The 21019-nt window shown below is 38.1% G+C and overlaps 1 protein-coding gene across 1 annotated transcript in view; it reads right to left on the bottom strand.

Moving 5' to 3' along the window:
- ATAD1 (ATPase family, AAA domain containing 1) overlaps positions 1 to 21004 on the bottom strand; it is a 39395-nt gene extending 18391 nt beyond the window's left edge. Inside the window, exons 1-5 of the mRNA XM_005698174.2 lie at positions 20928 to 21004; positions 17241 to 17415; positions 6329 to 6427; positions 4286 to 4406; positions 2275 to 2475 (exon numbers count right to left, since the gene is read on the bottom strand). Coding sequence (XP_005698231.1) covers positions 2275 to 2475; positions 4286 to 4406; positions 6329 to 6427; positions 17241 to 17402 — 583 coding nt within the window. The 5' untranslated portion in view covers positions 17403 to 17415; positions 20928 to 21004. The remainder of the gene's footprint in view (positions 1 to 2274; positions 2476 to 4285; positions 4407 to 6328; positions 6428 to 17240; positions 17416 to 20927) is intronic.

Genomic DNA, 21019 nt, shown 5'->3' with positions numbered 1-21019 from the left:
GGGCTTCCCTGGTGGCTCAGTAGGAAAGAATTCGCCCGTCAATACAGGAGACGTGGGTTCGACCCACACGCCGTGGAGTAGCCAAGCCCATGTGCCCCAGCTACTGAGCCTGTGCTCTAGAGGCTGGCAGCTGCGACCACTGAGGACAGGCGCCACACCTCCTGAAGGCCCCGCGCCCTAGAGCCGTGTTCCACAACTACTGAAGCCACCACAATGAGAAGCCTGCACACACGATTAGAGAACAGCCTCTGCCTCACTGCAGTTAAAGACAAGCCCATGCAGCAAGGAAGACCCAGCACAGCCAAAAATCAATCAATAAAATTATTTCTTAAAAAAGAGGAAACAATTCTGCCAGCTAAACTATAACATGCTATCCCAATTTCAGATATTAAAATATAAAAAACTAGAAGTAGTGTGTTTTAGAACTGATGAGATATGGTAGAGACCTAGATGCTAAAACTATGGAAATGACTCAAAGTTAAGTAAAGAGTTGAAGAAGTGTGTGTGTACACACACACACACACATATATATATATATAAATAGAAATCTTATAATTTGAATAGCAAGTAGACAGAAAATATAGACTAAATTACAAAGAAATACTGGGTCATAAGCAGATTTCTCAAAAGCAACAAGATCGACAGACAGTGGACTTCTAACTTTAAAATACTGAAAGGAAATATAATTCTGTTATCATTTAAAAATAAAAACACAGAATGAACACATTTCACACAAAGAAAGAAGCTGCTGTATTCACAATCTCTGCTGAAAGAATTTTGACTTCAGAAACAAGGAAATTAAATCCAGAAAAGGCAGGTTCAAGAAGTAATAGTGAACAAAAAAAGCGGCAAAGTAGATCTCTAAACAAGCAATGTCAATACAAAAATAACAACTCATATCAAAGTAAAAAATAAGAGAAACTGTTGTCAGAAACATGTAAGAGAAGAGAGGAGTGACTCGTAATCAAGAGTCCTGAGAGCCCTGTCTTATTGGTAAGAGGGGAGAAAGAATTAGCTTAGACTCTTACGATGAGCAGCTATGCCAAGGGTCTTCCCTGGCGGCTCAGATGGTAAAGAATCTGCCTGCGATGCAGGAGACCCGGGTTTGATCCCTGGGATAGGACGATCCCCTGAAGAAGGGGAAGGCTACTACAACAGGGAAAAGGGAATAAAAAGAAAAAGCACAGAAGCCCACTAGATTGGTAAATAAAAGGCACACAGTTAAGTGGTAAAAACGAATCTGTCAGCTATCGAAATAAAAGCAAACTGACCCTATTCCTTATTAAAGAGTCTCATTTTGAATTTTTAAAAAATCTAGCAATATGTTCTCTTATGCAAAATTTAAAGCAAAAAAAAAAAAAAATTGGTAAGATACACAAGGCAAACATGTAACCAAAATACTTCTATCTATACCTATCTTTCTCTATGTATAATTCTATACAGCTTATTATATTACATATAACAGTAAAATTAATTCAAAGTCAGTTTTAACTACTGTAGCTTTATTTAACTTAGTGTAACAAATATGTAGATGATCCACAGAATGTTAAATAGAGAGAAGTTCACTAATATAAAAGTCGTGACAGAGAAAGATGATCTATTTACGTTGACAGTCCATATGGCAAGGAATTAAACTAGATTCTTACTTCACATTATATATTTTAAAAACAAGAGCATTTAAGGAGGTAGTGAGGGATTTGTAAACCAGATACACAGAATATAAATCATGAAAGAAAAAGACTCACAAATGAAACTACATTTAAGTATTCATAAAAGAAGCTATCATAAAGTAAAAAGACAAGCCAGTCTAGAAAATATTTGTAATCATATTAAAACATTATCAAAGAATTACTAAGAAAAGCGCAAATAATCCCAAAGAAAAACTGGCAATTTACAAGCAAGGAAACCTAAATCGCTAATCAACTTGCTAAAAGGGCACAAATGTACTAGTAAGCAGCAACCACAAAACAATGAGATGATTCTTGCTCTTTAAATTGACATAAATTAATGTTACTGCCTGAAAAAGAGAAGTTTTGGGGAGGAGTATGTAAGGAAACAAACTATTTACTGATGAGAGTGAAAATGGGTATAACTGCTTTGAAGAACTGGTGTAACACAGTAGTTAACACTAGTGATCCTAATGAAGTTGAAGATGGACACATTCCACAATCAAGTTGATGGTCACCTTCTGGGTGCCTACCCTGAACAAACATATAAGCGGAAGGAAACATGTACACGCAAGCCCGCTGCACACTGTTTAGAGACACAGCATACCTATTTCATCTATAAAGATGATGGAAGGCTGTAGCTTTATGGCAAGGGAGAAAACCGCAGCAGCCAGTTTCTGAGATTCTCCGTACCACTTATCCGTCAGAGTGGAAGGCTGAAGGTTAATAAATCGACAGCCTGCTTCTTTGGCTGTGGCCTTGGCAATCAGTGTTTTGCCACAGCCTGGAGGCCCATAGAGAAGCACACCTGGAAATTAACACATTATTTTATTATCTCCTTTAAGAGAATGAGATTTGCTAGTTTATGGGATAATCAATGTAATATTAATTCTGTTCATACTAAAATGCTTCATAATATTCATTTCTATTTTTATTAATTTTTTCTTATAGTAGAAAGGAAGGTGCCACATCCTAAGTTTGTGTCAGTGATGACATCTACTTGGGGTTACAGCACCCTCGTGCTTCCTCCCTTCATCAAACAGTCCAGTTCAGGAGAACGACCTTTGTCTTCCACTAAGCTGGTCCCTGGTGCCAAAAAAGCTTGGGGACTGCTGCTTTAGATCACATAATAAGGAAATACCTATGTAACTTAGAAAAATTTGGAACCACCCTTAGTTTCAGGTGATGCACTTAGATAAAAACCAGATTTACATAAGGCTGTTAAAGTACCCCTCATAATTTGGCATCTGCTATGCTAATTGGGATTTTAAACCAAGTCCAATTGGTTAAGTCACCCAATTACCTAGCCTAAAAAAACATCACTGATGAGAAAATTTCCTACATTCATTAGCATCGTGAAACTGAGACATAAAAACTCACAAAGTTCATTCTTCACACTATAAACAATCTGCAAGAAGGTAGCGAAGAACTTAATAACTCAATTTCTACCTTACTCTTTTGATCTGGGCACAGATAAATCATTTGAAATTTTCTTTGGGGAAAACTTTCTCTTAATCACAATAAACTAAATGCATTTTGTTAGGGGAAAAAAAGCAGTTTTGCTGTTTTAGAAAATAAAATAAATATATAAAAAACAGATTTGTTGTTTTAGTTAATGAAAAAGTAGGCGATTTTTGATAACTGTCATCCTCTATTTACCAGAAACAAAACTTTTCTACTTCATAAAAATGTACAGCTATTTGTTTCAATTTAATGCACTTTTTGATACAGCTGTAAAATTAGTTAAGATTATAAACAACTACAATTTATACATGTTGTTTTGATATTTTTAAAGATCCTACTCTTTTGAGAAATGTATTTATCTAATAATTTGATTTCAGTGTTGACTAACAACCTCGCTAGCTTTGATAATATAATAAAGAGAAGCTTCTACTAGATGGCAATAAATAAGCTACACTATAGAATTTATATCTGAAAGCCACAGCAACACACCTCTATAGATCTCACTGTCAATTATCGAGAAAGCTACATTTGAATCGCCTTCAATAAACCTTAAACATGATCAATATGTGAATGATTTATAACAGAAGTACTGTATTTAAGGATGCATTTATAAATACTGTCGACTCTTGAGTTACAAGGCTTCTGCAGTTATTACTAACTAGGAATAAGAAAATATTCCCCTTAAAAATAAGTAACATTTAATTCCTTAATTTCTAGTTCATCCATTCACTATTCCTTCTAAAAAAACAAAAACAAAAAAAACTATTGTAATCTAAAAGTAAATAGAAATACCAAAAGGGAAAAAAAAAAATCACTAGTATAGTGAAAAAACAAAAAAGAAGTCTTATCTTCTTTTGGACAAAGATCCATATTTTTACTCTGAATCTTTTTTATCATTGATTTCCCTAATTTCATTTTCTTGTAATAAGTATGAATTTGAAATACAGGGATTATTTTGACATGTATTATCTATACAGGGGAAAAATTATCTAAATTTGGAAAGCTGAAGAATGAGCAATTATCTTAAAAACCATTCACTGGATCTCAGCAATCTCTTGAAAATCCAACTTCAAAAACGTCAGTTCTATAAAGGCAGAAAGTTTCCGTGTTCTCCAGATTTTTAATGTTTTCACAAATATAAACTTTTAATATACCTTTTGGAGGCTGTAGAAGCCTGGAATTTTCAAACAAATGCTTCTTTTTGATAGGTAAGATGACTGTATCTTTCAGATCTGTAATGACATCATCCAAACCTGCTATATCACTCCAAGTAACCTGGTAAAAGGTAAAGTCAGCATGAAATTTTACCACTAATGTATATTCACTGAAGTAAAAAAACAAACCAAAAAATCCCAAATGATAAGGCTTGATTATACCTAAATAATAAGTTTAAAATGATCTATTAATGTAAGTATTCTTAAGCAATACTGAAATTATTAAACTACTGTGAGCTGCAAAAAGCAATTTAATAGTCAGCTGCTGCTGCTCCTGCTGCCGCTGCTAAGTCGCTTCAGTCGTGTCCGACTCTGTGCGAGCCTGTAGCTGGCAGCCCACCAGGCTCTGCCGTCCCTGGGATTCTCCAGGCAGGAACACTACCTATTATTTTAAAAAAAAAAAAAAAAACTAGGTCTGGCAGGGGTCTAATAAACTGAAGTCATTCTGTTAAGACGTAGCTGAGATTGAGAGCTAGCTGAGACAGATAATTTAGCACTAGCTAATAGGAAGAGCTCACCAGGAGTGTGCCTAATTCAGACATGATGCCGTCAAACATAACAGGAAGGAGTTTAGAAATAAGGCCTAAACCCACCAAACTGGGCTTCCGAACTTTGTTGATCAAAACGAAACTGTGTCAAAATTTCTATATTTATAAAGAGTAACAGGGGATATATATATTCAAAACAGATACAGCTTGTGTATTTTTAAGCCTTCTGACTCAGCTTTAAAAAAAAAATTGGAGGGAGTCAGGGGAGGGCAGTCTATAAACTAACTGAAAAACAAACAAAAACAACTTAGATTTGATTTAGAAGAGTAAAGGGGCTGGAAGGGGGGCTGGTCAAAAGCAATGTTTACAACAGATTTATTTATTCTCCATCATAAAGAAAAAAGGGAAAAATCATAGCCAGAACTGAAAAAAATCATCACTTATTTTCATTGTAACTAATTTTCACTTATTTTCATTGTAACAAAGGATCCTCATTTCAAATGGAGGATTAATTCTGGAAGGGCATGTATGTCTCTGTGAACAAAGATATTAATAGACATTGTACATTTTTATTTCCTAGATTTAGAGATAAGCGTATCATATTTCATTCTATTTATTTATACCTATGTTATAAAATATTCACCCAGGATTTCAGAATTTATAAATTACATTAATCTGATGCTCAAAATAATCCTTTAGAAGTAAGAAGAGCAGATACTACACTGTTCCTGGATTACATATGAGGAAATTGAAACTCAAAGGAGGAAATAAATTTCCCAAGGGCATAAATGGAAAAAGTGGGATTCAGAATCTTGTGCTATAATACTTTAGATCATAAAAATTTAGATTTCAACTCCAAGTCAAACATCAACTTACAGCAGTAATTTTACATGCCACAAAGGTGAATATATAAAAATACAGGTTTAACTAAAGAATGTGTGCTAAAAAGGTTCCTACAAGTGGGCCTGAGACTATTACCCTTAGAGAGGGTAATAGCTGCATGCGCAGCTAGCCCTTCTTTCAGGAGCTTCCTCCATTCTCCAGATAAGAACAGCTTGCTGCGTCTAAACTGTGTAAACAATATCTTTATGGTGGACACCTATTTTCCTTATGAGAGTCTAGAATTTTGATACATGTTAGGGAAATGGAACCAATCCCAATTAAAACTCTGGGCCCCAAGTCTCTAATGAGCTTCCTTCATGGAAAGCATTTGATATGTGTTCTCACAACCTTCTGATGAAAGAATTAAGTGCATTCTGTGTGACTTCATTGGGAGAACTCCTGGGAGTCTGTCTGATTTCCTACAGACTTCACTTCATGTCCCCTCTTTCTTTGCTGATTTTGTCTTATATCCTTTTGCTGTAGTATCTTATTCATAAATATGACTGCACTGAATTCTGTGATTCCTCCTAGAGAATCATTAAACCTAGTCATGGTCTTTGGGACTCTTGACAGAAAACGTTAGACAAAAAAAAATAAGATCAAGGATACATACATGCATATTAAGAGGGTCTACTAGATGAGCAGCAATACTCATTTCATATTCTGAAAGCTTCACATTTTTCACACCAATTTGTTTCATTAATTTTTCTGCCTAGAAAGAAAAAACAAGCAACCTCCTTTAGTTTGATATTTAGACACTAGCACTTCAAAACATGCATCTGTGAAGTCTACAGAGCAATGAATAGACATGCAAGATTTTCCAGATATTCTACACCAACTGATTTCATCCTTCCCCACTGGTAAGTCCTTCGGTTAAAAAAAAAAAAGACCCGAAAGTCGACTCTACAGAAACCAGGGCAATTTAAATCAGCTCCTGGGAAATGAGAAAATAGAGCACATGACTGAAGAAATATAATGCACGGCCTCTCAGTGCTGCAGTGAGACTCTTAAGGTCCAATCAGATTTCTCTTTCCTAGGAAGATTACGACGACAGATGCAGATGAAGCCTTAAGACGAAAGATCAAGGAGTGCAGGGTATTAAGAACTGGACAAATGAAGTTTCTTTCCTTAAATTTGTAGAGTATCTGAAAACAGGTGTCTAACTTTCCTGAAATTACCTATATATCTACAACAGGTGTTCTGACCTACCTAATTTCAGATCGTTCTCTGATGCCACCCTTTTTACTTAAAGTCAATTCTTGAGGCTAGGCAACCAGACAAATAAAAGTAATTTTGAATTAGGAGTATGCTTGCACATTTGGAGAAGGGAATGGCAACCCACTCCAGTATTCTTGTCTGGAAAATTTCAGGGACAGAGCCGCCTGGCAGGCTACAGTCCATGGAGCCGCGAAGAGTCCCACAAGACGGAGCGACTAACACTTTCACTTTCACATATTTTCAGAGCTGGGCAAAACCAACCTTAAATTGTAAGCTCTAGTAAAGCAACAAAGCTTTCAATTAAAATAAGGATACGGATAAACATTTACTGAATGTGCCATACATCATGCCAAAACACTCTAGATGGATTAACTCACTGAATTCTCAGAGAGGTCCTATGAGGTAGGTACAATTTTTCCCCAAAACAGAAAAAGCAACTGAAGCTCAGGTCAGACTAAGTTATCTGTCTTAGTTTAAGTTAGCAAATGGAACAGACAACATGTGAGTCCAGGCAGTTCCAACTTGAGCCTATATTCTAACCGTCACATATATTATTTTGGTTTCCTCAATTACATGATTAGTTTGTAGCCACTAGAGACAACATATTCATATTTCAATTAAGTGAATCTTTTTAGAAATGAAGGTGCCCTGATAAATCATTTACTTAGATTTTTGCTGTTACATTTTCCTAGAACACTTCTCATTATATATAATCTTGCTATTTGTCAGCAATATTGCTACTCTTAAAAATATTCATATCACATGGCATGATTATAGGTTAGCTACAGGATTAGGATGTGTGTTGATCATGTCATAGTATTATGGCATTTTTTAAGAAGTGCTATGAACCAAATCATTTTTCCTCATTAGCCACCCTCTATAAATTTACTGTATTAATGGATAAAGCAGCCTTTTCCAGATTCTTCTCTTTCTTACAAATAATTTCTCTTTCACTGATTTCAAATGTGTCGGCTGTAAAAGGTATCCTATTTTCTGCACCTATAACCTATTTAGAGCATTTAACTCTTCTTTTTCACTGTACTTCTATAAATGAGAAGCCATCCCACACATGTTCTTTTTAGGCCATGCTCTGAAACAGTGGTTCTCAATCAAGGGTGACTTTGTATCCCCAGGGGACATTTAGCAATGTCTGAAAATACCTTTGGTTATCACAACTTGGATGCTAATATTTCATTAAAAATTTTCACATTCATTTTAAAGTTTTGGAATTGTCGATATGCTACCCTCATAGAAAGGTTTGGTGTTTCCTCTTTTCCTACTCTCTAGAAAAGTTCATATAAAATTGTTATTATTGTTTCTTAAATCTTGCTAGAATTTGCCAGTAGAATTCTCTGAGCTTGTAGTCTTCTTTATGGAAATATTTTTTCCAATATCGATGTATTTCATAGTTATGGAAGTATTATTCTAATTCCTAAGTCAGCTATGGTAATTCACAATTTTCTAAGTTTGTCTATGTCATTTAGGTTTTCAAATTGACTGATACAATTATTAACTGTCTTAATTTTTAAGGCCTACAGCACCTGCCATTGCACTGCCTTTTATCATTCTTAGTAACCATTATTGGTAGCTTCACTTTTTTCTTGATTGGTCTTACAGAAGTGTCCATTTTATCAGTCTTTTCAAATAGCCAACTTTTGGTAGTACTGAGTTTTTCTATTATATATCCATTTTCTATATTTCTATTCACTCTCTCATTATTCTACTTTTTACTAATTCATCCTATCTTTAGTAAATCCATGGGTTTACTTTGTTAAAAACATTTTCCTCAGCCCAGACTGGGTACTTACTTAATCAATTTTCTACCTTCTCTCTAATAAAAATACTCAAGAGCAGCAATTCCCCCTGTGCTGTGCTAGCTGTGCAGTCGTGTCCAACACTTTGTGACTCCAGGGGCGGTAGCCCGCCAGTCTCCTGTCCACGGCATTCTCCAGGCCTAATACTGGAGTGGGGTGCCATGCCCTTTCCCAGGATATCTTTCCATCCCAGAGATCAAACACAGGTCTCCCACATTGCAGGTAAATTCTTTACTGACTGAGGCACCAGGGAAGCCCAAGAATACTGGAGTGGGTAGCCTATCCCTTCTCCAGAGGATACTCCTGACCTGGGAATAGAACCCGGTCTCCTTCATTATAGCCGGATTCTTTACCAGCTGAGTTACCAGGGAAGCCCCAAATTCTCCCTAAATACTATGTAGTATTTTAAGTTTAATTAAATTACAATATCATTTCTATGTGTTCTTTTATCTAAGAGTTATTTAGAAATGTTCCCTACTCTCCAAACTTATTGGATATATCTAATGATCCTGGGATTTCTTTGGAAGGAATGATGCTAAAGCTGAAGCTCCAGTACTTTGGCCACCTCATGCGAAGAGTTGACTCACTGGAAAAGACTCTGATGCTGGGAGGGATTGGGGGCAGGAGGAGAAGGGGACCACCGAGGATGAGATGGCTGGATGGCATCACGGACTTGATGGACGTGAGTCTGAGTGAACTCCAGGAGATGGTGATGGACAGGGAGGCCTGGCGTGCTGCGACTCACAGGGCCGCAGAGTCGGACACGACTGAGCGGCTGAACTGAACTGAATGATCACACTGGACTGCAGTACAGCCAGTGAGTGCGTGCGCTTTGTCACTCAGTCGTGTCTGACTCTTTGCGACCTCATGGACTGTAACCCGCCAGGCTCCGCTGTCCATGGAATTTTCTAGGCAAGAATACTTAAGTGGCTTCCCATTTCCTACTCCAGGGGATCTTCCTGACCCAAGGATTGAACCCGTGTCTCCTGTGTCTCTTGCATTGCAGGCAGATTCTTTATCCACTGAGCCATCAGGGGAACCCCTGTAATAAATATGCTACCAGTAAAACGAAACTTCAGATTTTGCTTTATAAACCAGCATTTGGTTTAATGTCACAAATCTTATACGCATGCTTGGGAGATGCACTTAACATCTGTTTTGGGTACAATGTACAACATAAAGGTACAGATAAAGCTTATTATTTGTTTAAATCTACATTCTCTAAAAATGTTTCATCTACCAATTATTGAAACAAATGTTTAAAACCTTCCACCACGATGATGAATATGTTATTTCTCTCTGTAATTCTATATATTTTTGCTTTATGTATTTTAATGCTACATTAATAGATGCACATAATATAGAAATGTTATATTTCTTGGTGAATTGAATTTTTAATCATCCTGTAGTGAACCTCATTTTCTCTATTAATATTTCTACCTTAAAGTTAATTTTTGTTCAACCAGCTTTCTTGATGCTGTAAGTGCATGTTTCAACTCATGTTAAATACAACTTAAATTTCTTTTTCTAAACCATAACTACAGCTTTGTCTTTAGTTACATACATACAGTCTTTGGGGGTCAAAGAATATCATCTTTGAGGCTTTGATGGGAATATCATCTCTGAGGCTCTCTATCTTTGATTGGTACTATGCTTTGTACTCTGACCTCCTCTGGATCATAAAAACAGAAGCTCAAATTTTGTAGGTTTCGCAAATTCCACCAACTGTAAAAGTTAGCCATCAAACTCAATTTACCTTTCTGAATTTTTGCTTTACGTTTTTTATCTGCGTATTTTACTTTCTTGCAAGCTCATGAATGCCTTTATATCATTTAGAATGTGTAGATTGTTTAGTTATTTTCATCAGGAAGGTCAGTCCAGGTACTTACCATACTGACCTATTCACTCTCCACTTGGTGTGCACCATCTTCCTATCCCCAAAATGAAGGTTTACTCTTCAGCCTATTATTTATATTATATAACATCTCCTTTAGAGATCTCCCAGTCACTAGTATCTATTGTAGTGACATATTACATATGCTTTCAACAGATATTTGAATGTATAAATCCTAATGGTTGAAGGAGCAAAGTGGAAAAGTGATTTGGTAAAAAAAAAAAACCCCAAATTTTACTGTGGGAAATTCTTAAAGAGATGGGAATAACATATCACCTTACCTGCCTCCTGAGAAACCTGTACATAGATCAAGAAGCAACAGCTATAACCAGAAATGGAAAAATGGACTGGTTCAGAATTGGGAAAGCAATAAGACAAGGCTGTATTGTCACCCTGCTTACTTAACTTATATGCAGAGTATATCATGTGAAATGCCGGGCTGGATAAATCACAAGCTGAAATCAAGACTGCCAGAAGAAATAACAACATCATATATGCAGATGGTACTACTCTAATGGCAGAAAGCCAAGAGGAACTAAAGAGCTTCTTGATGAGGGTGAAAGATGAGTGAAAAAGATGGCTTTAAACTCAACATTAAAAAAACTAAGATCATGACATCCAGTCCCATCACTTTGTGGCAAATAGAAGGGTAAAAAGTGGAACCAGTGACAGATTTTCTTTTCTTGGGCTCCAAAATCACTATGGATGGTGACTGCACTGATGAAATTAAGACACCTGCTCCTCGGAAGGAAAGCTATGACAAACCTAGACAGTGTATTAAGAAGCAGAGACATCACTTTGCTGACAAAGATCCGTATGTATAGTCAAAGGTACGGTTTTTCTAGTAGTCATGTACAGATGTAAGAATTGGACTCTAAAGAAGTCTGAGAGCTAAAGAATTGATGCTTTCAAACTGTGGTGCTTGAGAAGACTGTTGAGAATCCCTTGGACAGCAAGGATATCAAACCAGTTAACCCTAAAGGAACTCAACCCTGAATATGCATTGGAAGGACTATGCTGAAGCTCCAATACTATGGTAACCTGATGCAAAGAGCCGACTCACTGAAAAAGATCCTGATGCTGAGAAAGATCACAGGTAAAAGAGGGCGGGAGAGGATGAGACAGATAGCATCACTAACTCAATGGACATGAATCTGAATAAACTCTAGAAAGACAGTGAAGCCATGTGTGCTACAGTCCATGGGGTCACAAAGAGTAGGACACAACTTAGGGACTCAGCAGCCACACACCAGTGGCCCTGGGGCCTACCCTATCTTACCAAGACTCACTGCCCCAATGAGTCCAATTCCTTAAGGGCATCTGATAAGCAATCTCCAAAGATTGCTGGGATTCTCTGGTTGCTCAGACAATAAAGACTCTGCCTGCAATGTGGGAGACCCGGGTTCAGTCCCTGGGTTGGGAAGATCCCCTGGAGAAAGGAATAGCTACCCATTCCAGTATTCTTGCTGGAGAATTCCATGGACAGAGGAGACTGGCAGGCTACACAGTCCACGGGGTTGCAAAGAGTCAGGCACAACTGAGCAACTTTCACTTTCTTTTTGGCTTCCCTGGTGGTTCAGTTGGTAAAGAGTCTGCCTGCGAGGTGGGAGACCCGGATTCGGTCCCTGGTTCAGGAAGATTCTTTGGAACAGGAAATGGCAACTACTCCAGTATTCTTGCCTGGAGAATCCCATGGACAGAGGATTCTTGTGTACTATAGTGCAAGGGATCACAAAGAGTTGGACATGACTGGGTGACTAACACAAAGACTGATCCTTCCCCTGCCATTTAGACCTACAATTTCAACAGCTCCAATGAATATTTCCTCTTGGATTCCTACCACCAACACAATCTCAATATGCCCAAATCAAACGTCATCTTCTTAAGTACTTGCCCCATCTATAGATTCTAAAACTCTATAAAAGACACCATGAGTCTGAGGATTCCAGACCAATCTCAGATTCATCTGTAAGACGTACCTTTTCTCGTCATCACAAACTCCTTCGAACATTTACCTACTTTACCCATTTCACTTCTTTGGTCACTCCTTTATTCTAGGTCTTTGCTAGCATTACTTGTCTATAACCAACATATCTTGGTTCTAGTTTCCTTTGTCAGTGACATATTTGCACTTGCCAAGGGCATTTGCCTTCTGTCCCTGAGAGGACTGAATCCTGTGCTGCCACAGCTGTTGACCTTCGACATGCCCTGAAGGGAATCTAGGGTTGAAAATGAGGCATTTTGTGCTCCAGAGAAACTACTGGAACAGGTCTTCAGACAGTTACTTTCAGGAACTGATATCTTCTCGGGCTCCACAATCACTGCAGACGCTGACTGCAGCCATGAAATTAAGACACTTGCTCCTTTGAAGAAAAGCTATGACCAATCTAGAAAGCATATTAAAAAGCAGAGACATTACTTTGCCAACAAAGATCCATCTAGTCAAAGCTTTGGTTTTTCCAGTTTTCATGTATGGATGTGAGAATTGGACCATGAAGAAAGCTGAGGTGCCGAAGAATTGATGCTTTTGAACTGTGGTGTTGGAGAAGACTCTTGCAAGTCCCTTGGACTCCAAGAAGATGAAACCAGTCAATCCCAAAGGAAATCAGTCCTGAATATTCATTGGAAGGACTGATGCTGAAGCTGAAGCTCCAATACTTTGGCCATTTGATGCAAAGAACTGACTCCTTGGAAAAGACCCTGATGTGGTAAAGATTCAAGGCAGGAGAAGAGGACGAAAGAGGATGAGATGGTTGGATGGCATCACCAACTCGATGGACATGAGTTTGAGCAAGCTCCAGGAATTGGTGATGGACAGGGAAGCCTGGTGTGCTGCAGTCCATGGGGTCACAAAGAGTCCAACACAACCGAGCAACTGAACTGACCTGAACTGATCTTCGGATCTCCTCATATTTAGAAAAGCACTAAGTCAGTCCCCTCATGGTGACATCACCTCCTTGGAACCAGTAGCAAAATCTTTTTGTACAAAAAGTGCTTGATTGCATGAACACTTCTTCACCAAAATCACGTATATTGACCTACCTTGCCTGACCCCTTTATAAACAGCAGTTTCTCAGAGGTATCTGAGGTGTTGTCTCCCAGGCTGCAGTCTTCATTTTGTCCCAAATAAAACTTAACTAGCAACTCTCATGTTGTGCATCTTTTAAGCTGACAGTTATGGCAACTGATGAAAATACCCAGAGTGGACTTCTTTCCTTTGCCTGAACTCTCTGAGAAATGGAGCCTTGGTACCAGAAGTGGCTCCCTGTACCCATCCACCTCCCCGGGTAAATAAGACATATTTCCTGTCCCCTTAACAAAATCAACTCCATCCCTCATAACTTCTTTAATAGAAAATCACATCACACTTTCCTTAAGCAATCATGAACTAACTGTCCTTTATTAGTATTCTGTAGATTGGCAAACATAAACACCAATGATCATTTCTAAAAACAACTGCTTTCTCATAGAGGACATCTCAGGATGGCACTGAACATTATTTATTAATAGTCCAAAAACTCTAGTTTCTTTGTAAGAGAAAGTTAGTGTTCAGTAATTAATATTTCTGAATCTTATTTTTTTTCATAAAACAAAATTGTATATAACTGAAGGATCCTTCCTGGGACTAGTTAATTGCCTTTATAAAAAAAGAGCAAAGAATGAAATTCCAGTGTTCCAAATCAACTTGTTACACATCTATATAAACCCACAGTGTCCTGGCAAACAACATGCTTTCATTTTCTGTCTCATCTTAGAGCTAGAATCCTGATTCATTTCAGCAGAAACTCCACAGGCAACAGGAAAGACTGTGGCATTAAAATATTCATTTACACTTTTGCGGCAGTTCAACAGTAGTTCTGGGAAAGCTTGCGAACCATACACAGTCGAAAGCATCATAAGTGGGTGCTAAGACTCAAATGGGAAAAAGAAAAAAGAGAGAAAAAGTAGAAAGAAAAACCTCTGGGGAGAGCCAGGGGTATTTAAATGAACCACAAGAATGACAACCATATTTAAACCCCCTTTTTTAAAAAGGGGATTTTTCTTTTTTGACTTAAAATATTTCACTCTAAACAGATTTATGCCAGCTGTCAATGAAAACAATGTCACTAATACACTGTGAACATCTTTTGCAATGTATATCCATGCCCTCTTTCTTTTTCACATGGTGAAGTTCAACCTAGCAATTATTACAACAAATGTTATAGTCTAAAGCTCAAAAAATTTTTAGCAATTTTGAAACTGAATTGCATACAAACCAAATAAAATTTACATTATAACAAGCATTTCCACCTAGGACTGAGGGGACACTTGAGCCTTCTGCATTGATCTCAGGGCCTTTTCACCAGGTGCTTTTCTAAGTCATCCAGGTTATCTTTACCCTCACTTTCAGTCTCCTTTTTAGGCTCTGGTTCTGTCTCTGGTATTTCCTGTGCTGATGTGGTTGTGGGAGCAGCTACGAATGCAGGGGTTATAACACATGCAGTAGTGGCGGCTACAGCCTTCTCTGTTCTGAATCTTTATTTGGAAATGACCTAGCTATTCAATAACTTCCATCGCAATAGTTCAGCACAACCCATCAGCTCCTGTGACCAGCAGAAAACCTTTCTGTAAGATAAGTGCTTGATTGCATGAACTCCCCCTTCACCAAAATCATGAACACTGACCTTGCCCCCACCACTTTGGAGCAGTTTCTCAGAGCTATCTGAGGTGCTGTCTGCTGGCCTGTAGTCCTCATTCTGCCCCCAATAAAATTTAACTCATAACTCTTATAGTAAATCTTTTTCAAGTTGACACTGATTCCAATCCCTGTTATATGCTACAGTAAGGTGAATTATTCATAAAACATTGCTGTGAACATCACCTAAAATCTTTAATATACGATGGAGAAAAAGAATAGTCTCTTTAGCAAGTGGTGTTGAGAAAGTTGGACAGTTGCATGTAGATCAATCAAGTTAGAAAAGATGCTCACACCATACAGAAAATAAACTTAAAATGGCTTGAAGACCTAAATACAAGACATGATACCATAAAACGCCTAGAAGAAAGCATAGGCAAAACATTCTCTGACATAAATAATAGCAATGTTTTCTAAGGAAATAAATGGGACCTAGTCAAACTTATAAGTGTTTCCTTGATACCTCAGTTGGTAAACAATCTCCCTGCAATATAGGAGACCCCGGTTTGATTTCTGGGTCGGGAAGGTCCACTGGAGAAGGGATAGGCTACCCACTCTAGTATTCTTGGGCTTCCCTTGTTCAGCTGGTAAAGATTCCGCCTGCAATGCAGGAAACCTGGGTTTGATCCCTGGGTTGGGAAGATACCCTGGAGAAGGGAACTGCTATCCACTCCAGTATTCTATGGACTACACAGTCTGTGGGGTTGCAAAGAGTCGTTCACAACTTCTACAGTCAAGCTTTTGCACACCAAAGGAAACCATAAACAAAATGAAAAGACAACTTATAGACTGGGAGAAAATATTTGCAAACAATGCTACTGACAAGGGCCTAATTTCTAAAATATACAAATAGTGTATGTGATTCAGTAACAACAACAAAAACGAAACAACCCAATTCAAAAATAGGCAGAAGTCCTAAACAGACATTTCTTCAAAGACATACAGATGGCCAATAAGCAGATGAAAGGACATTCAATACTGCTAATTATTAAAGAAATGCAAATCAAAACTACAATGAGGTTATCACTTCACACCAGTCAGAATGGTCATCATCTAAAAAGTCTACAAATAGTAAATGTTGGAGAGGGTATGGAGAAAAGGGGACCTTCCAACACTGTTGGTGGGAATGTAAACTGGTGCAAACACTATGGAGGACAGTACGGAGGTTCCTTAAAAAACTGAGAATTATCATAGGATCCAGCAAGCCCAGTTCTGGGGATATATCAGGAGAAAACTATGATTCAAAGAGGTACATGCACCCCAATGTTCACAGCAGCACTATTTACAACAGCCTGGAGGCAACCTACAAGTACTGGAAGCAACCTATAAGTCCATGGACAGATGAATGCATAGAGAAGACGGGTGAAGTACATATTAACAATGGAATACTACTCAGCCATAAAGAAAAATGAAATAATGCCATTTGCAGCAACATGGATGGACCCAGAGATTATGGTACTAAGTGAAATAAATCAAACAGAGAAAGACAAATATCATATGATATCACTTATATGTGGTGTCTAAAATATGATACAAATGAACTTATTTACAAAACAGGAACATTTCACATGTCACACAAAGTAAAATGTATACCGTTACTGAAGATAAAATTTTTTGTTTAGTGTGTTGAAAAATTTTACCTAGATCCCTTCATTTATAAGCTGAAAAATTATTCTAGGTAGGATATTCATTAAAAATACTGTAATATTTTTATTCTTCACTTTTTCTAAGTTGCCTACACAGTTGAAAAGGATTTAACAAAAAATACCTTTTTAGGAATAATGAAATTAAATATTATATAAAAACATTTCCACATGGGTCTTATAGAATTTGTCATTAATTTATAATTCTACTATATCCTTAGTTTTATGAAAAAGTATTTGTTAGCTACAAGAAAAATGATCCTCAAACATTTCAATCATACCTGTTTCTGGGCTTCTACTTTTTGCTTTCTGGTTGGATCAATTGCATCTACCATCCATTTAATTGTAAAGTATGTTACTGCACCAAATATTGTCAAACGGAAAATTAAACCAACAACTTCATTCCGACTCAAGGGACGAGAAAAGGTTTCAGCATGTACCATCTTGATTGTTAACCTTAAAAAACAAATAGAAATGTCAGTAGATAACAACTAGATTCATTAAAATTGGGAGACTGATAGGTAGCATAAACTAAACAAGAAAAACTGACTTTTAGTCAAAGTCAACATTACCTACCTTGTAAGTGTTTTAGTTAAGGAGAAATGGATTTTTAAATGTTAAGTAAACAAACACATTTTAAGCTCCTCTTGGAAACAAGCTTATTTATTAAATTTTTAAGTAAACGTTCCTAAAAGTTCATATAATTTTAAGCACAGAATAATTCTATTGAAAAATGCAGTAAATGTCTTAAAGTATTTATTCTTTTAAAGAACTTTTAAGTAACTATTTCAGGGAATCTAGATAAATAATGACTATAATACTTACACAACTGAAAAAAGGCAGCCAAACAATGAAATACTTTACTAATGTAATGGTATACGAGGTAATTTCCGAGTAAAATTCAAACTGTGAACTGACTTATTGTTCCCTCATACTTACTTTTAAAGGTTTCCAAAGCCTGCTAAAATTTATACACGCCATTTCTCAATTCACAAGTGAGATGAAATTGTTGGAGCCATCTTACTATTTCCAACAACCTAGCTATGTAAGAAACAAGCAGAATCTTCAAAATATTTGAGCCACAAAAATACAGCTCTCACCCAAGATAAAGAGGAAAAAAGGAGGCAACATGCCTATTTTTACACATATACCTAAGCAGTTACATCAGCCACAGCTTGGCCTACAGGAGGCATGCACACTTATGTCAAAGGCAATGACCATCCAACAAAATAAGCTTTAGGGATGATGTGACTATCACATTTTGAGAGAGAATCTTGGTTTCAAATAACGCTATTATACTCTCTCCACAAGGCGTGTGCTGAGTACTATGTGATTTGGGGGGGTGGGGAATGTATATTTTGCATTCGTGTGAAAAGGAATAATCCAAAATCTGTACTCAGAACAACAGGTGAAAACTGGGTTCTTCATAGGCTAATTTATGGTCATTCCAGCTCTAGAATTATTGTTTCTATTCTCACTAGTACTATTTAGTTAAAGATTTTCTTCAGTCATTCCAACAGAATTGGTGTCAGACTACTGAACAATTTCCAAAAGAAAACTCAAGGATTCCAACCTTCTGCATCACTAGGAGACATTCACTTCACAACAATACATTATTTAATTTAAACTTAACAACTGGGTTTAAATTAAATAACTGAAAAACCTTTATTTTGGATAAAGACATTTTGGCCTAGGGATATTAAATGACTCAATTCATACAATAAAGCACTTATCAAGCATGTGTATGTATTACCTACTGTATTTTGAGTATACAATAATAGCTAAGACACAATTACTTTACTCCAGGAATGCACAGTCCATTATTATCTTATTAAAAACTAAGCTAGAATAACCAACCCCCTCTCCAACAACAACAAAAAAGAGAAGCTAGAGAGAAGCCATATAGTTAAAATCTCTTATGAAACAAATCAAAGTGTGCTTTCTATCATCAGCATGGATTTCTAAAATGGGTTAACAATACACTCCTTCTTATAGTAAGTGGAAAAACTGTCCTCCCTAGTCTTTATTCCAACACAGTAAATTTGAAAATTCAGTTGGAACATGGGATATCATTATGTGGGAGCATTATTCACAAATGAAAATAAAACAACAGGCAACATTAAGATTTATTAGCTTAAACTGCTGATGCTAAGTCACTTCAGTCGTGTCTGGCTCTGTACGACCCCATAGACGGCAGCCCACCAGGCTCCCCAGTCCCTGGGATTCTCCAGGCAAGAATACTAGAGTGGGTTGCCATTTCCTTCTCCAATGCATGAAAGTGAAAAGTCAAAGTGAAGTCGCTCAGTCATGTCCAACTCCTAGCGACCCCATGGACTGCAGCCTACCATACTCCTCCGTCCATGGGATTTTCCAGGCAAGAGTATTGGAGTGGGCTGCCATTGCCTTCTCCATTAGCTTAAACTGCTGCTGCTAAGTCGCTTCAGTCATGTCTGACTCTGTGCAACCCCATAGACGGCAGCCCACCAGGCTCCCCTGTCCCTGGGATTCTCCAGGCAAGAACACTAGAGTGGGTTGCCATTTCCTTCTCCAATGCATGAAAGTGAAAAGTGAAAGTGAAATCGCTCAGTTGTGTTGGACTCCTAGCGACCCCATGGACTGCAACCCACCAGGCTCCTCCACCCATGGGATTTTCCAGGCAAGAGTACTGGAGTGGGGTGCCATTGCCTTCTCCGTAGCCTTCTAGTGATATTCAAATAAAATGTTCTCAAAAGTTTGAGTTAGCAGTGATAAAACTGCCATCTACTGGATGGTCACTGAAATACATGAACTAGGACTACTATCAGTATACCCCAGTCAAAGAGGTAACAATTTTTAAACCTATCAATCAGAAAAACCAAGACAAAGCCTTTGCTAACCATATATTTTCCTATAATTAAACTATTAACTGCAATAGAGTACTCTGGACCTAGTCACTTCTTAAAGGGATCCTTCTTCTAAAGTGACCTCAAAATCCTGAAATGAAAGTGAAACTTCTACTTGTAGGTTTTAACTGTGTATTTGATTATACACTCATCTAACATTCATATGACACTGATATGCCTGCAATGTAACAATACCATTACAGCAGAATATATAAAAGTTGCACATGCGTACAACACTATGGGCTGTATTTCAATTTTGTATGAACATTAGGATCAATACACAAATATACACATAAACACGGATGATGCCATGTACAACTAAGATATATGACAAAACACCGTAATTCAGAGTATTTGTTAGGCAAATATAACAACATATAGCTTCATTATAAAGAGTTCTCCATTTCAGGGTAGAAAACTTTAAAATCGTACCACCTCCTCAATAAGCAGTTTACTGGCAGGTTAAGGTACAAGAGTATTCATGCTACAGCATTTCTCTAATTCACTGCAGTGTTTTACAAGGTTTTTCTCAACCCCAGAAGTCCCAATTTCGCAGACATCAAGGCCCTATGAACACTGCCTGTGACAAAGAAAGCCTGCCAACATTCACATACAGGACAGATTATTAACAGCACCATCTTCCGCGAAAGCGTGCCCAGGCCTGAAGAACCACCTCCACTTTTGCACTAGGTGGTGGCAGTGCCTGTGCGACAATCAGACCCGGTTCGTTCTGGCCGCCTTTCCCTAGGATCCCAGCTCTGAGGTCGCCCGGAACGATCCTCAAGCCACCGCAGCGACCAGGCTGCCTAGAGATTCCCTGGAAAGGGCCTACGTCTTGGGGGCAGCGCTAACGGAGACTTAAGGGCCTAGGCCGGGCCGGGAGCCAATGCGAAGCCCGGGATGCCCTTGGAGGTTAATCCGGTGGATAGGAAGGGCTGCGGGAAGCAGAGGGGCGACAATGAGGTGGGGCGTGAAAGGACGGCGAGGCGACCCGAGATTGGCGTCCCAGCTCCGCGCAGGTCCCTGAAGGAGCTCAGCGGGACCCATCGCCCGGCCTACGAAGCCCCGCGGGAACCCGCTACTCACCTCCTGGCTTGAAACAGCGCCCGCAGGAGCCCTTACCAGCCTTGCACAGGAAGGAAATGCCGCCTGGGAAAGAACACTTCCGGCCGGAGTAG

This window comes from Capra hircus, chromosome 26 (genome assembly GCF_001704415.2).
Source record: "Capra hircus breed San Clemente chromosome 26, ASM170441v1, whole genome shotgun sequence".
Lineage (NCBI taxonomy): Eukaryota > Metazoa > Chordata > Mammalia > Artiodactyla > Bovidae > Capra > Capra hircus.
The sequence above is the reverse complement of the archived record's forward strand: the minus strand, read 5'-3'. Positions and strand labels throughout refer to the sequence as shown.